Source organism: Pelobates fuscus, chromosome 12 (genome assembly GCF_036172605.1).
Source record: "Pelobates fuscus isolate aPelFus1 chromosome 12, aPelFus1.pri, whole genome shotgun sequence".
In the NCBI taxonomy this organism is placed as follows: domain Eukaryota; kingdom Metazoa; phylum Chordata; class Amphibia; order Anura; family Pelobatidae; genus Pelobates; species Pelobates fuscus.
Window position 1 is genome coordinate 106,954,039 of NC_086328.1, and position 14,646 is coordinate 106,968,684.

General features: G+C 39.2%; 1 protein-coding gene across 2 annotated transcripts in view; it reads left to right on the forward strand.

Annotated features, from left to right (window-relative positions):
• Positions 1–14,646, forward strand: part of USP47 (ubiquitin specific peptidase 47) — a 47,520-nt gene that overhangs the window by 20,307 nt on the left and 12,567 nt on the right. Inside the window, exons 4-17 of one of the 2 annotated variants that reach the window (XM_063437948.1) lie at positions 184–297; positions 1,615–1,768; positions 2,932–3,028; positions 6,237–6,382; positions 6,925–7,004; positions 7,384–7,533; positions 7,697–7,792; positions 8,728–8,880; positions 10,968–11,135; positions 11,366–11,494; positions 13,034–13,110; positions 13,200–13,255; positions 13,795–13,907; positions 14,087–14,191. In XM_063437948.1, the coding sequence (XP_063294018.1) occupies positions 184–297; positions 1,615–1,768; positions 2,932–3,028; positions 6,237–6,382; positions 6,925–7,004; positions 7,384–7,533; positions 7,697–7,792; positions 8,728–8,880; positions 10,968–11,135; positions 11,366–11,494; positions 13,034–13,110; positions 13,200–13,255; positions 13,795–13,907; positions 14,087–14,191 (1,638 nt within the window). Of the gene's footprint in view, positions 1–183; positions 298–1,614; positions 1,769–2,931; positions 3,029–6,236; positions 6,383–6,924; positions 7,005–7,383; positions 7,534–7,696; positions 7,793–8,727; positions 8,881–10,964; positions 11,136–11,365; positions 11,495–13,033; positions 13,111–13,199; positions 13,256–13,794; positions 13,908–14,086; positions 14,192–14,646 lie in introns of those variants that run through there. The other variant, XM_063437947.1, reaches the window with a different exon arrangement.

Consider the following 14,646-nt stretch of genomic DNA (forward strand, 5'->3'; position numbering starts at 1 on the left):
CTGTCAGTATGGAAAAGGGTTTTTACAAGGAGTCACATTTTGTGGGTTTCTACTCCATTGCTTAATGTTAGATTCTGTATTATTTCAGCAACTAAAGTGGATTTGATTTGACAATGATATAAATGATTTCTTTTTTTTAATTTGCTGAGAAATGTTTATATTTAATTGTTCTTTTTGTTATAGGCCATTCTTGATGACTCCCTGGACAGGACTTTAGAGGATGCTGGGTTTGAAGCAGGAAAGAAAAACTTCCTTCATTTGACTGATAAAAATGGAGAGCAGCCGCAGCTTGCCTCGGTGAGCAGCATACCTTTTATACAGCTAGATATTATAGTATATATGCCCCTCTAACTCCTTTACTTACTGTGACAGGGCCAACATCTTTAGTGGCTGTGGTGTCTGACATAACACTTGCTGTTTTCTGTATCCATAACAAGAAAAATATACTCTTGTCTGATTTATTTCTTGATTGTGTTAAGACATTTATATAAAAATTGAGTAAATTCCTTTCCTTGATTTTAAATGACAGGGCAACCTCGGTAAAACCACCTCTTTGTAATTCTTTATTTTTGGTGCAGATTTGCATGTAACATACGTGTACACTTTTACACCATTGTCATATACAGTGGATAACATCGCATGTAACATTATGGCTTAGTAGTTATGTCGGGTTAGTGTAGTGCACATTTTTTATGGGTATGGTGGTCTGTTGGGTTGTAACGAATTGGTCGCTGTTAGGGGTAGATGACCCCCCCTACGTGTAGTGCTGCGGGGCTTGTGTGCCAGTGATGTTTGCTAGATCGAGGTCATTTAGGTTTAGGTAAGGGGGGAGTTGGCTTTGCTATTGTGTTGCCTTCACCTGGTGGGGGGGCTATGATTCCTATTAGTGTCTACGTTATCTTCCGGGTAGGTACCTCTTTGAATCCTTGTAAACTTCTTCCATAATAAGAGCTTCAGAAAGCTTAAATATTTCACATTCTGCTTTAAATATCCTTGCCACAAATGAACTATTCTGTTATGCAAAATTGTAGAGTGATGCTTCCTGCAACAGTCAAACCACCGCATACAGCCAGAAAGCTAGTACTGTGGGCATATTTTCACCCAGTCTGTTAAGAAAGAAGAAAGCAATCAGTAGGTTATTTTGAAGGTAGTTGGTTTCAGTGGTGACAATCTGATGTCTACACGGAGTAGTCCTGAAGGAACTTAGATTCAGTGCTAAAGGGCCAGCACAGTGAGTAATCCTGCAGTTAGGTAGTTTCAGTGCTGGTAACCGTTGTAAGTCATCCTCTAGATACAAAAATAGTTTTTGTATCTACCACCAGCAGGGACAGGCTCTGGTTCGGGTTGTTCCAGCTGCCTACCCACCTTTTATACAAGCGCTTAAAATTGTACTTGTTATTTATTATATCCTATAGATGGGTAAAATCAGTGATGATTTTTGGACCTTGTAGATAAATATTGCGGGTTAGACATTGGAACGAAGTTATCCTGCTCGTAGGTAAATTCAGTGCTGATCTTATGGTGGCCTCATTGGTTTAGGTGGAAAATGTTTAGCTAATATCCTCTGCCTCTGATATACCCCTGTGGGCTGTTAATATTTTTTTATTGTTTCAGGATGAGTCTGGAACAGCGGACAGCAGCGGTCTGGATGACAGCTCGCAGGAGAAATTCATTGGACCTTTACCCAGGGAAGGATACATGGGTTGTACCAGTGATTATGCCAGCCAAAACTATTCCTATTCCTCTCTCCTCAATAAGTCTGACACAGGTATGGTAGTGTTCAATTTACCATACTAATATAACACCCTGTATATACCTTGTAACTTAGCCTGTATCTATACAGCACATTAACCCTGTCACATGAAGGACACAATAGAACTTGTTTACCCATAAGGAAACCCGGGTAGCTGCATATGGCTCATGCTAAAACGGGAACTGCTGCTCTCAGTGGTCCCAAGCCCTCCCCTGGTGGTTTGTAACCTAATTCGGGTCGCTCGTGGTTCCTGAGCTCTTTGAGGGAGTCAGAGTGCAGGCTCTGGGTTTCCCAGCCTATACTGACTTCTTTACAGACCGCCCGACCGAAAGGCCTGCTGCAGCCCATTGGACCACCAGTGCTGCCTTCCTGCACAAGAGGGTGCAATGTATTAAACACAGTCCCCCACACCATCCCTCAACCCTTTCACTCTCACCCACTTTTATCCCCCTCCTCCCCACCTTGCCACAGTCATCTCCCACACATGAAACACTATCTCACCGCAAATAAAACACAAAGCAAGCAACTACCCCATGCACATACTCAGACACCTTCACACATAAGGATACCTAGGCACATGCAAAGGTACACCATGACAGACATATTCACTCAATCTTGCACGTACACTCCGAGGGACATATATAGGTACATAGTGCTAGATATACAGCGCTCGGGCTCCTCCGCACACACACAACTCTTAACCACTGCACATGCTTTCACACACACCACTCACAGAAACAGAACCCAGGGCTCTAGGAGGGGGTTGCAACATAGCACCCTGCTTAGGGCCCTGGGTAACCGTAGCCCAGCTCTGTGCCTGAGGACTGCAGACAAATCAGCACTATATAACAATCTTGGTTATAAACCAGGGAAATTACTTCCATTTTAAGTCCAGATATTTGGCCAGTAAAACCTCGTCATTGATTTTTATCTCCCCACTAATTTCTGCAAGCTAAAATTCAAGGAATTATTTATCCAGAACTCAAACAAAATTTTAGTACCATACATGGTTTTGGTAATCGTGTCTGTATTCTACAATTTGCCATTAAAACCATATTGGTGGTGGTCCTGTCTGCTGGAATAAACACACGCTTCTTTATAGTCCTCAAACTAAGGAACCCGTGCATTTTATTTGAGATTTACCTTCAGTCCTGTTTCTCTTTCTCTCTCGTTCTCAGGTTATGTTGGTCTTGTAAACCAGGCAATGACTTGTTATTTAAACAGCCTTTTGCAAACACTGTTCATGACTCCAGAGTTCCGGAATGCCTTGTACAAGTTAGTATCCTGCTTTTGCAATATTTTGCTCATTTAATAATAAAGTGTTTAATGAGTAGGAACATGGTGTGCTTTCCTCCTCCTCCTTGTTTTCATTTTATAGGCTCTCAAAATGAAAGCCAAGATATATCACTGTGTCTGTTCTGAGTTGTCTCTGGTGCCCTTAGGTTTAATGAGGGGAGAGGGAGGTTGAGACATGCTTCTGACCCTATATTTAATATGGCGGTTGAGACATGGTTCTGGTATTGAGAGTACTGATGTTAAGAGGCATGAACAGAGTTGTTGCCTTGTGTGTGATGTTTTAGGGGTGGTGATTCTGAGACATGCTGTTCATGGATCATGGACACTGACTTCTTCTGGAACGGGTTGAGATTATATGTATTGATGATCTTAGAAGAGGCGATTGGCCTGGAGCAAGGAGACTGTCCTGGCAATCCATTTTTTATTTTTTGTTTTATTATAATATTTTTATTAGTTTTCAAAATATAAATACATACATTACATTATTCATTATCAAATACCTACAAATATTATATTATGTAATATAATAACTTGCATATATAGACATGCAGTGAAGAAGATTCATACATAACCTGAACTACCTTTGGAATGGGGCAAGGCCATATATTTTCTACTTGGCTCATGTCGTCTCAGGGTCTCGACTCCCTTTATGGTGTTGTTGCTAAGATCTTTAACTAATTATCCCAAATACCAAAGTATAACCAAGTCCCAAAGTATTTTTTTTTTTTTGATTGATACAAAAATTAGAAGCAATTTCCCGTTCCATCTCGCACTGGAACTTGACACGCTCTTTCATTTGTGGCCACGATTCAACTTTAGAAGTTTTTCAATTTGTGGCAATAGAGCATTTGAAAGCCATTAAGATATAGATCAAAAACCATCTTTTGCTTTTCAATAGAGATGGTAATTTCAAATGTAATATTGCCATCTCTTCTGTCCACACCCAATTTAATTCCAGATATTTATTGATATATTTAAAAGGTGTTTCCCAACAAGATTTAATTAAAGGGTATCCCCACCATATATGTAAATTATCAGCTATATCAGCACCACATCTCCAGCGGAAACATCTATCCCGAGGATACATCTTCTTAAATTTTTGAAGTGTTAAATGCCACCTATTTAAAATCTTGTAATGTGTTTCCATTATATTAAGGCAGTGAATTGATGAGTATACGGTTTGTAATGCAGCGTACCATTCTGTGATATCAAAATCTTTTTTTAAGATCTCTAATCCACCTGTTCTGTTGCCTTGGGGATAGTAGTTCCTTTAATAGCTTTTACTATATCTATACATTTCGAAAGTAATTTTGAATCCTTTCCAAGTTCAATAATAATGTTTAAATTATCTACTATTTCATTAGAATTTATTTTGTATATAGACGTCTTTAAATAAATTACTGATTCTAATATCGTTGAATATCTCCTGCTGTGGAATATTGAAGGATTGTTGTAAATTTTGAAAGGTTTTAAGGCTTAATTTAATCCAGAGCATGGAGATTTTGATACCCTGCTGCACCCGTGATGACAAATCCAAATTCTCTAACATTCATCAGGTGTGTAAGCGGGAGAGACGTCAAGATTTTATGGTCACATCTCTTTTAAAACCATTCCAAAATTTAAAGAGATTTTGCAGTATTATATTTTCTACCGCATTAGGACATTTTTGCTTCAAACATTTAACTGGCCAAAGATAGTTTATCAAATTAAAAGGGAATTTAATACTATCTGCCTCTAGAGCATACCATCCTTAGGATTTATAATTATCGAGGTGCATAAGTACTACGTGCATTAAAGGGATACTCCAGGCACCCAGACCACCTCTGCCCATTGGATTGGTCTGGGTGCCAACTCCCACTACCCTTAACCCTGCCACTGTAAATATTGCAGTCTTTATAAACTGTAATAATTACATTGCAGGGTTAACTCCTCCTCTAGTGGCTGTCTACTAGACAGCCACTAGAGGGCACTTCCAGGTTTATAGCACAGATTTTGCTATAGCGTCACTGGACGTCCTCACGCTATGTGAGGACCTCCAGCGTCGCTGAAATCCCTATAGGAAAGCATTTTTCAATGCTTCACTATAGGGAGGTCTAATGCGCGTCTCACCTGCCGCCAGCCGTGCATGCACAATAGGTCTCCCCCGCCGGATGTCGTCGGTGGGGGAGGAGCGTGGGCAGAGGAACATCGGCGCTGGATAAAGGTAAGTTAAAACCCCTTCAGCAACTTGGGGTGGGGGGGGGAGAGGGGACCTGCAGTGCCAGGAAAACTGATTGTTTTCCTGGCACTGGAGTGTCCCTTTAAAGAGAGCTCTATCATATAGCTCAATGCGTGGGAAACATCCCTCCCTGTTTCTTATTAAGGTGTAATAATTTGACACCTATCCTGGGTTTTTTTGTTTAGCCAAATATATTTAAGGGAACCATTCTAAAGCGGTTTATAAATTTAGGTAGAATATAGGATTTTATGGTTTTAACTCTTCCCCACCAGGAGATTTCCATGTTCTTCCATGTTTGTAAAAGATGCTATTAACCCCCTTAAGGACCAAACTTCTGCAATAAAAGGGAATCATGACATGTCACACATGTCATGTGTCCTTAAGGGGTTAAGATATTTTATTTCTGGTTTCTCCATATAAAATGGCATAGCTGTTGTTGTCTCCACATTTAACTTATAATTTGACAAAAAGCTATAGTTCTGTATTAATGACATTACATTTTTAACTGAAGAAGACATGTTGACCATCAAAAGGAGTGTCAGCTGCGTATTGGCATATTTTAACTTCTGTTTCCTTTACCTTAAAACCATGTACATTTGGATCCTAATGTCCTGGCAATAAATTCTAGTTGAGTTTAATGTGTTTAAACTAAGAATAAACAGTACATATAAATAACAATATTAAATAATAACAAAGTATATAACCAGGAAAGGTACATTTAGATTACTCTGGTTTTCAAATACGTCTTGGGGATGTTGGCGTAGCCCAACATCCAGGGGTTGTTACAGTTAGCTGCATATCTTTACACTTTTTTTTTTTTTTTTAAGTTTTTGTTTTCCTTTTAAATAAAATTCAAACCAGCGAAATGATCAACAAAACATGCACTTTTAAAAATGCTACAATTTCTGATAAGAGCCGCTTCAGATCTATAATACTGCATTAGCTCAGCATGTGTTCTCTTGCCAACAGGTGGGCTTTCGAGGATTCAGAAGAAGATCCTGTCACCAGCATACCATACCAGCTCCAAAGACTGTTTGTTTTGTTACAGACAAGCAAAAAACGCGCCATAGAAACTACAGATGTAACACGCAGCTTTGGCTGGGATAGCAGTGAAGGTAGGCACAGTTTATTGTCTCTATATACATGTTTTTGGTGTCGGTGAGTGTGGCTGATTGCCCGTGTATGTATATTGCAGTTGGGCAGAGCCCATTGAGTGCAGAAATGGCCATCAATACTTTGGTGATTGTACCTGGATTGAATCTGTGTGGCTCCTGCCTTATAGCATCATGCATGTTAGTAATATCCCCTTACACACTGATCATATTTCATTGTGTTCATAAAGAACTGAAGGAAATAGACTCCTTCTCAGCACTTCCTGTTTTCACATACTGTTCTCTGCCTAGTGTGAGCCTGTTGTGTGAAAACGTTGCTCTGGTTTGCTATTGGTGAGGGTGTCTGTCATTCATTAAACTATACACCTTGACTTCTCACACAGTGCACATTGGTGCAGGTAAAATAAGCTGATTACATAAACATTAACTGTAACATTGCGTACAGGATTCACACATCTATAAGAATAGCCAATAAAAATGAATAGTACAGAGCCCAGTGCCTGTGTTAGACTGAGTCCTTAAACCTTGTCTTTGAATTTTAATAGCTTGGCAGCAGCACGATGTTCAGGAACTCTGTCGGGTCATGTTTGATGCACTGGAGCAAAAGTGGAGACAAACTGAGCAGGTATGTGCCTACGGGACTATTTAAGGAAACGCTTGGCATCTTTACGTGAAATGACAGGACAGAGTGAGGCTTGTTTTGGTACTTCCAACAAATATCTTTAAGGCATTATCTGACCTTAAGTACCAGCAATAGTCACAATTATACTGCCATCTTTCATTTAGCACACTCAAATTAATCACAGCTTTGGTCTGAATGTTGTATTTTGATCAAGACTCAGGCATGCTAGCTGCGGTGGAACATTACTTAACATCCAGCGTTGCTGTAACACATGAATCTGTACTCTTGGTATACGAATATGAATCTGTACTCTTAGTGTTTTGTTTTTTCAGTGCTAGTTGTGTGTTGCTAATGAATGTGCCTTGTAAATTTGACATTTCAGGCTGACTTAATAAATCAGCTGTATCAAGGCAAACTGAAAGACTATGTCCGCTGTCTGGAGTGCGGATACGAAAGTTGGAGAATTGACACCTTTCTTGATATCCCGTTAGTCATTCGGCCATATGGTTGCAGCACTGCATTTGGCAGCGTGGTATGTCATTTTCATTTTTTCACCTCCATTTTTAATTAAAGCGATTGTACAAACCATGTGTGTAATGTGAATTTGTTGATCTTGTTTTATTATAGTCTCTAGATTAATAAACTGCATTTCTCTATCATAGTCCTAACATGGAGAATGTTCCTCTTTGTTTTAGGAAGAAGCATTACATGCGTTTGTTCAGCCCGAGACACTGGACGGGCCAAACCAGTACTTCTGTGAACGCTGTAAAAAGAAGTGCGATGCCAGGAAGGTGAGCATTTTTGTCGCTTGTTTAACAGTCATTGTAGATCCTGAGATTCCAGCATAGTCTGTGTAATGAAATCCTGGAACTCTGGAATTACTGGGATTTGTTCTAGATCTTCTGCTCCAAATAATAAGCAGAATTAGAATGCTGGGCTGTGGACTGGTTGTGGTCCATTTTAGACCTGCAGTGCTTTTACTGATGCTTATGTTTAGTCAGTCATCTCTATCTTTTCCATTTGTTCAACCAGCTGTAAGTACTTTTATCCCCCCCATTAAATATCCACCTGCACACAGTTGTAAAAAGAAAATCGTCTTTACTGAAATATGCAATATAGCAAAGCAGTATATATTTTGACAGGTGGGAGGAGGGCAGAGGCTGGATGTTTTTTGTTTTTATTTTTTTTAATTTAAATTCTTTATTTAAAGGTTGACAACCAGTTAAACACCATGTTATGAGAAGTTCACATTCAGTGACAGGCATTAAGTACAATTCACAGTAACTATTTACATCAATCAGAAAGCAATGTACAATAGACATCCGATGATATTCCTTTGATGCGAAAGGCTAGGTGGTCAGGTCGTTGTTCCTGTACAATTTCTGTTAATCGGGTATCGCTGATAGTCTTTTTTTTTTTTTTTTTTTTTTTTTTTTTAATAGTAACATAAGACAAATGTATGAAGCGGTAAAATAGTACCAGAAAGGTATAACCTCATAACCAGGATAAGGCACCATTTCTCCTTTTTTATGTGTGCTGTGGTTCCCCAAGTTTACAAAGTGGGTTGGGACCTCTCAGTAAGCATGTCTGCAGCAATTGGAGCTGAAAATCCTGTGCCCTAGGTTGCTGGCCTTGAGGTTTTGGCTGTGTCTGTTCTAGATACACCGTATCAATACTCCTAGTCCTTACAGCACGACTGTGATCAATGTCTATGTATTTTCCTTAGGGCCTGCGATTTCTGCACTTTCCTTACCTATTGACACTGCAGCTGAAGAGATTTGATTTTGATTACACAAGTATGCATAGAATAAAGCTCAACGATCGCATGATGTTTCCTGAAGAGCTGGATATGAGCCCATTTATTGACGTGGAAGATGAGGTTGGTGTCCTCTTGCCGTTCTAGCAATGTTGCTAGGTAACGCAATTGAGTGATTAGATTAGAAATGTATGATGTCAAACAGAGCTGTGCAGACCTCTCTGTACATCCCAGCAGAAAAACAGAATAATCTCCTGTAAGGTATCACTACAATAAATGATTTCTTTTTGTAAAGTTTGAAAGTTAAGGTAGTTCTATTCCAAGCTTTGTCTTCCTGACCGTTACAGCCTGTTTGTTCACTGGATATACATAGCTAAGTTTATATTCAGACAGTAGCTCCCACTCCTCAACCTTGGATCTCTGAGGAAACCCTGACAGTAATCTATGACCAGTAACACAAAGGGTACGTATTGAGTCAAAGTAGTGGTCTTGTTATTCCTGGACACATTGCTGAAAAGTAGTTCTTCTGGGCGGGGTGCAATCGCTGCTTTTCATATTGACTGCAAGCCTTTGTTAAAGTAAAAACAAACATACAAAATTAAACCCTGCGCTCAAGCACTTACTACTCCTGGTCGGCAGCAATGACTATGGTACGCATCAGCCACAATACATACAATAAAAAGTTACTTGCCCTTAATCTCAAATCCCTATGCACAAAAAAAAAAAACTATGCTAGTTAAGGTACTTAAAGAGTCCTCCTGTGTTTAGAAAGGTCGATTTTAATCTGGCAGAATGTCTGTCTGTTAACTGTTCATGCCAACTGTGAGACATGTCCTATTTACAGACTCCCTTGTACCAATAATTGTTTGTATCTTGATTCAGTCCTATCTCTTGTCAGTACTCACCAGAGGAACTTTATCTGTTACATAGCGTGTGCAATGATTATATTTATATACAAGTTTATTAGCCTTCACATCAACCACCTTAAAGCATAGCGCGGTATATGGAGGCTTATGGTTAACATGTTTTCAGTACAAAAATGGAAATGATAGTATAGCAATATTGTTCCTAAATAGAATCCTAAATAGGAAAGTGTTTTATGAGTGCGCTGTTCCTTAATCTGTATTGTATATAAATTTTGGTCACAGTGGCAGCGCCATTCCTGTAAAGATGCATGTTCCAAGTGTGCCCCCAATTCCCTTTTGTTTTTACTATGTAAGTTTGGAATCCAGACCAGATTACATTTGGGGTAAAGTACCCAGCCCCCCAGCTTCAGAGGCTCCTTTGGAGGTCACCACAGGTATATATTTGAGGAGGTTTTGGATAGTAATGTCTCTTCAATTATTTTCACAGAGCAGATATATAATTAGTGTAGGACTCACCGATATTGGGGTACTGTGAAGTAGTGGTGGGCTTGACACGATATGGTTTTATGGTGGAACTGAATCCCCATATTTGTTTGCTGAGAGGCGATTCAGTAGCATTATATAATTTAGAAATGTATTTTATAAATGCGCTGTTACTTAATTTGTATTGTTCCTAAATCGAATCATGACATCTATATACAAATTGTTAAGTAATTAAATTAATTTTAAAGGAACAGTGTAGGCACCTTAACCACATCTAGAGTTTGGGGTTGCCAGGTCCTGTATCACTGCTAAACTGTTTACTCACCATTTAGCAGAGATGCTCAGCCCCTGGCAGCCTACTACTGCCCAGACTCTAAAGATAAAAATGACAGAGGCAGAGCTATGCTGGCAGTGGTAGTCAGAGCATCAACTGATTGCTCTCAGCCCATCACTGTCCCAATCCCTGGTATGAATTTGTATAGCACATGCAAGATCGTAATTGAGGACAGAGCATCTCTGAGTGAACCTTTTTTTCGCAGTGATGCACAACTTGCCCCTCATGGACTCCAAAACCACTTTAACCGGGAAGCCTAAAGTGTTTTAGTAAAACCCCAAACTTTATTATAAACTATGGCATTCAAATATGTGATGTTGAATAGAATTGTTGCTGTAGCTGCAGAAATAGCTTTACAAACATTAAATACTCTTGAGGAAAAATTCAAATCTGCGTTGTTTTGACTCTTCTCTCAGAAGTGGTTTATGGGATATGTTTATCATTTATTGGAGGCAAGCAATGCCCACAGAATGGTGCTTGATTTTGTTTTGATTTATTACTTTACCTGCAATCCCCTTTCTCAGCAGAAGTCCCCAGTGACAGAGAGCTGCACAGACAGCGGGGCAGAGAATGAGGGCAGTTGTCACAGTGACCAGATGAGCAATGATTTCTCCACGGACGATGCTCTGGATGAAGGAATTTGTCTAGAAAGTAACAGCAATGTAGACAAGCTGAATAAATTGGCCACAGACAAGGTAAGTAGTGTGTGTGTGTGTGTGTGTGTGTGTGTGTGTGTGTGTGTGTGTGAAATGGGGGGGGGGGTTCTATAAATGTTAACATGAAGTAACAAAAATAATCTTGGGTGATATGTGTATCCCATGATAGAGAATGTATCAGTTAATTGAATTCTTACTAATACTAACCTCTGGGGTGTAAATTCGGTTTGGTTACGCTGATTGAAACTCCTGTGAATTTTTTTTCCTAGCCTACTTTGTATGAACTTTTTTCCGTGATGGTTCATTCAGGAAGTGCCGCGGGTGGCCATTATTACGCCTGTATCAAGTCCTTTGCCGATGACCAGTGGTACAGCTTCAATGACCAGCATGTGAGCAGGGTAAGTCCTAGAGTGTGGAAATCGCACCTCTCACCTGGAGTGAGGCTCATTACAAACAGTTTAGGAAATATCAGCTGTTGTACTTTACCCGTGTATTCTCATTGGGGCTGTTTTATTGCTGCAGTAACATTCTGGCATTGTGTTGGGTCCTGTATTCAGGATAGTCGATTTGTGAAAGATGGTAATTTGTGCAAATAAAGGCTGGTGGTAATATAGGTAACTACATCTTTATTTTATTTGACTCCTGATATATTGCAAGTTTCACATATGTTCAGTTTAATAATTTTGGCTGTATTGTAAGCATCGCTTATGATTAGTTTTATTGTTTGAACATTTTTGTTTCTTGGCTGTCAAGACAAATTAGATGGCATCTGCATGCTTTGCATCATGGAACCAGTGCACACATTTCTAGATTAAAGTCCTCTAGGATTTCTAAGAACATTGTGAAATAGTGATGGTCTTGGATGGTGAATTTTAGTGTCCTGGAAGGAATTATCTTGCATGCTTCTATAACAATGTAATACAAGAAATCCTCACACAGCCACAGGAGTTGCTTAGAAAAAGACCTGACCCATTACATACTACCTGCTTGTCAGAGACTGGGTTTCTGGCTTCACATTTTGGATCAGCGTGTGATTCCATCTTGATTTGGGATTCATTTAATACTTAATTGCAGTTAAATGTTCTTGAAAAGCCTGGTATTGCATCTTCATGCAAGGGATACAAGTTTTCATCAGCCACCCACTATAATGTATGTACAAGAACATGTGTAGTTATCCCTCTGGTATGGAAAAACATGAAATCTTACATCAAAAACATACTGTAATATTCTTGGATTCTAGCAATTATAAATGTGCTTGAGAATCTGCAACCAGATTTTAAAAAAAAAATGCTTATCTGAGCAGGGAATATTTTTTGAGGCAAATTAGGGTCATCTGAATTCCTGTGTGAGGAACTTTGTAAAATGAATTATATGGGTGATTCTACCGCGGATGCTGGGGTTAACAAGAAAATACATATGATGTGGTCTTTGGGGGCACAAATAAATAAAATAAAAAAAACTGTAGTTCCAGGGTGTCCTGTCATTTCTCTTTTTAACTTGGTCCTGTTACGGGATATGCTTGGCCTGCGATTGGTCTAATGCAACATTTAAAAATTTACACGGATTCAACATTACTGGGCCTAAGCCCTTGTTATGAAAGGGTTAAGTTGACTGTATATCTAGCTTGTAGCTTTGCAGCAATATTGGCCAAAAACTAGTAATCCAACTGGTCCAGAGAATCCTCTCCTCCTCCTGTGATTCTTTTCTCCGCTCCTCCTCCTGTGATTCTTTTCTCCGCTCCAGGTATCATGGAGAGTTCCCCGCTTCTCTGTGTTCACATTATGTCCTTGGGTTCTAAACCTAAAATTCCCTTTTGTGATCACAGCTTTAATGTCGTTATTGAACACTTTATTATTCAGAGCCTTCGTACTAGTCCTGTTTTGCCTTTTTTTGCTTTGGTTTATATTTTTATATATTTGTATTGATCTTTCATATAGATAACACAAGAGGATATTAAAAAGACCTATGGTGGGGCAACAGCAAATCGTGGTTACTACTCCAGTGCCTTCGCCAGGTATGTGTAAGGGTTGGGAGGTCAATTCCTGTTTATCCTTAACCCTAATTAAGTATTAATGTTCTATCTTTTTTTCCTCCCATTCTCAGCTCCACGAATGCTTATATGCTTATGTATCGGCTAAAGAATCAAGCTAAAAATGCAAGTAAGTATGGCTTTGTTTTAAACAGTCTGAATTGAATTCCAGTTTTATAAATATTCCCTTATTTCTTATCAAAATATAACCCTATTGGTGTCAGCCTAAGTAGTAAAGTGAAATTCAGAGGAGCCCATTAACCCCTTAAGGACCAAACTTCTGGAATAAAAGGGAATCATGACATGTCACACATGTCATGTGTCGTTAAGGGGATTGACAGGTGCTGCTAACCTGGTGAAACCAGGGTTCACAATGTCCTTGCAAGTAGAAACCCGCCCCTGGTGAGTGAGCCTCCAAGCTTCAAGTTGTTAGTTTCTTGTACGCCTGTCTAGTAAGGCTCTTGTATGGTTCTTTTGTTTTCCAGATACATTTACCATTGATTACCCCTTTATCTTATTTTGTGAATGATGTTACTGGGAGAAAAACTTGCCTTCACAATTCAAATGTTTTTTTTTCAATTTAAACACAAATTAAGACCATGAAAGCTGCTTACGTGTGTTTATAACATGGGATCCTGTTGGCTGATTTATGTTCTTGGTTTGATTTAGAGTTTCTTGATGTCTCTGAGTTTCCACAACATATAAAACATCTGGTACAGAAGGAACAAGAGCACGAGGAGCAAGAGAAACGTCAGCGAGAGATTGAACGCAATACGTGCAAAGTAAGTGGGCCACCATTGATTTACACACATTAACAGTATGTAACACAGTGCTCTAGAAAAACTCATTGTTTATAAATGTCTTCCAATGTTTACAACAAATGGGACTCTTGCATTTTACTTGACAATGAATAACTTGTGTGCATTTAATCTATGATAATGAACGTGCGTTGTTTTCACAGCTGAAGCTGTTCTGTATGCACCCAGTCAAGCAAATCATGATGGAGAGTAAGCTGGAGGTTCATAAAGATAAGACTCTGAAGGAGGCAGTAGAAATAGCACATAAGGTATACATGACCAAATTACAGGGAGGCTGTGGAATGCGTTGGGATACTTACCAGTGTAATATATTTAAATATGTTTTATTGACCAAATGTGTTGATTGAAAAAAAATAATCAACAAAATACAACCGATAATGAACACAGAAGATCTGTGGGAGATGTAGCTATATACAAATACACAAAAATAAGTCCTGCGCTCATACTCCCGCTAGTGCTGAGTGGCAGCAATAGCCATAGTACACATCCGATACATGCCCCTGTACATGCAATAAGAACCAAAGAAAAGAGTTACATTCAAAACCCCTATGCATGTTTAAATAATTTGAGTATTTATTTTTTATTTTTTTTAGTGACCCTTCAATGGCCATTAGGTGTAAGCCCACATGCCATGTCAAGGCATACCTATTAGGTGGGTCCTACACTTAACCATTCACCTTGCTTCCTTAACACCTTAAGGACC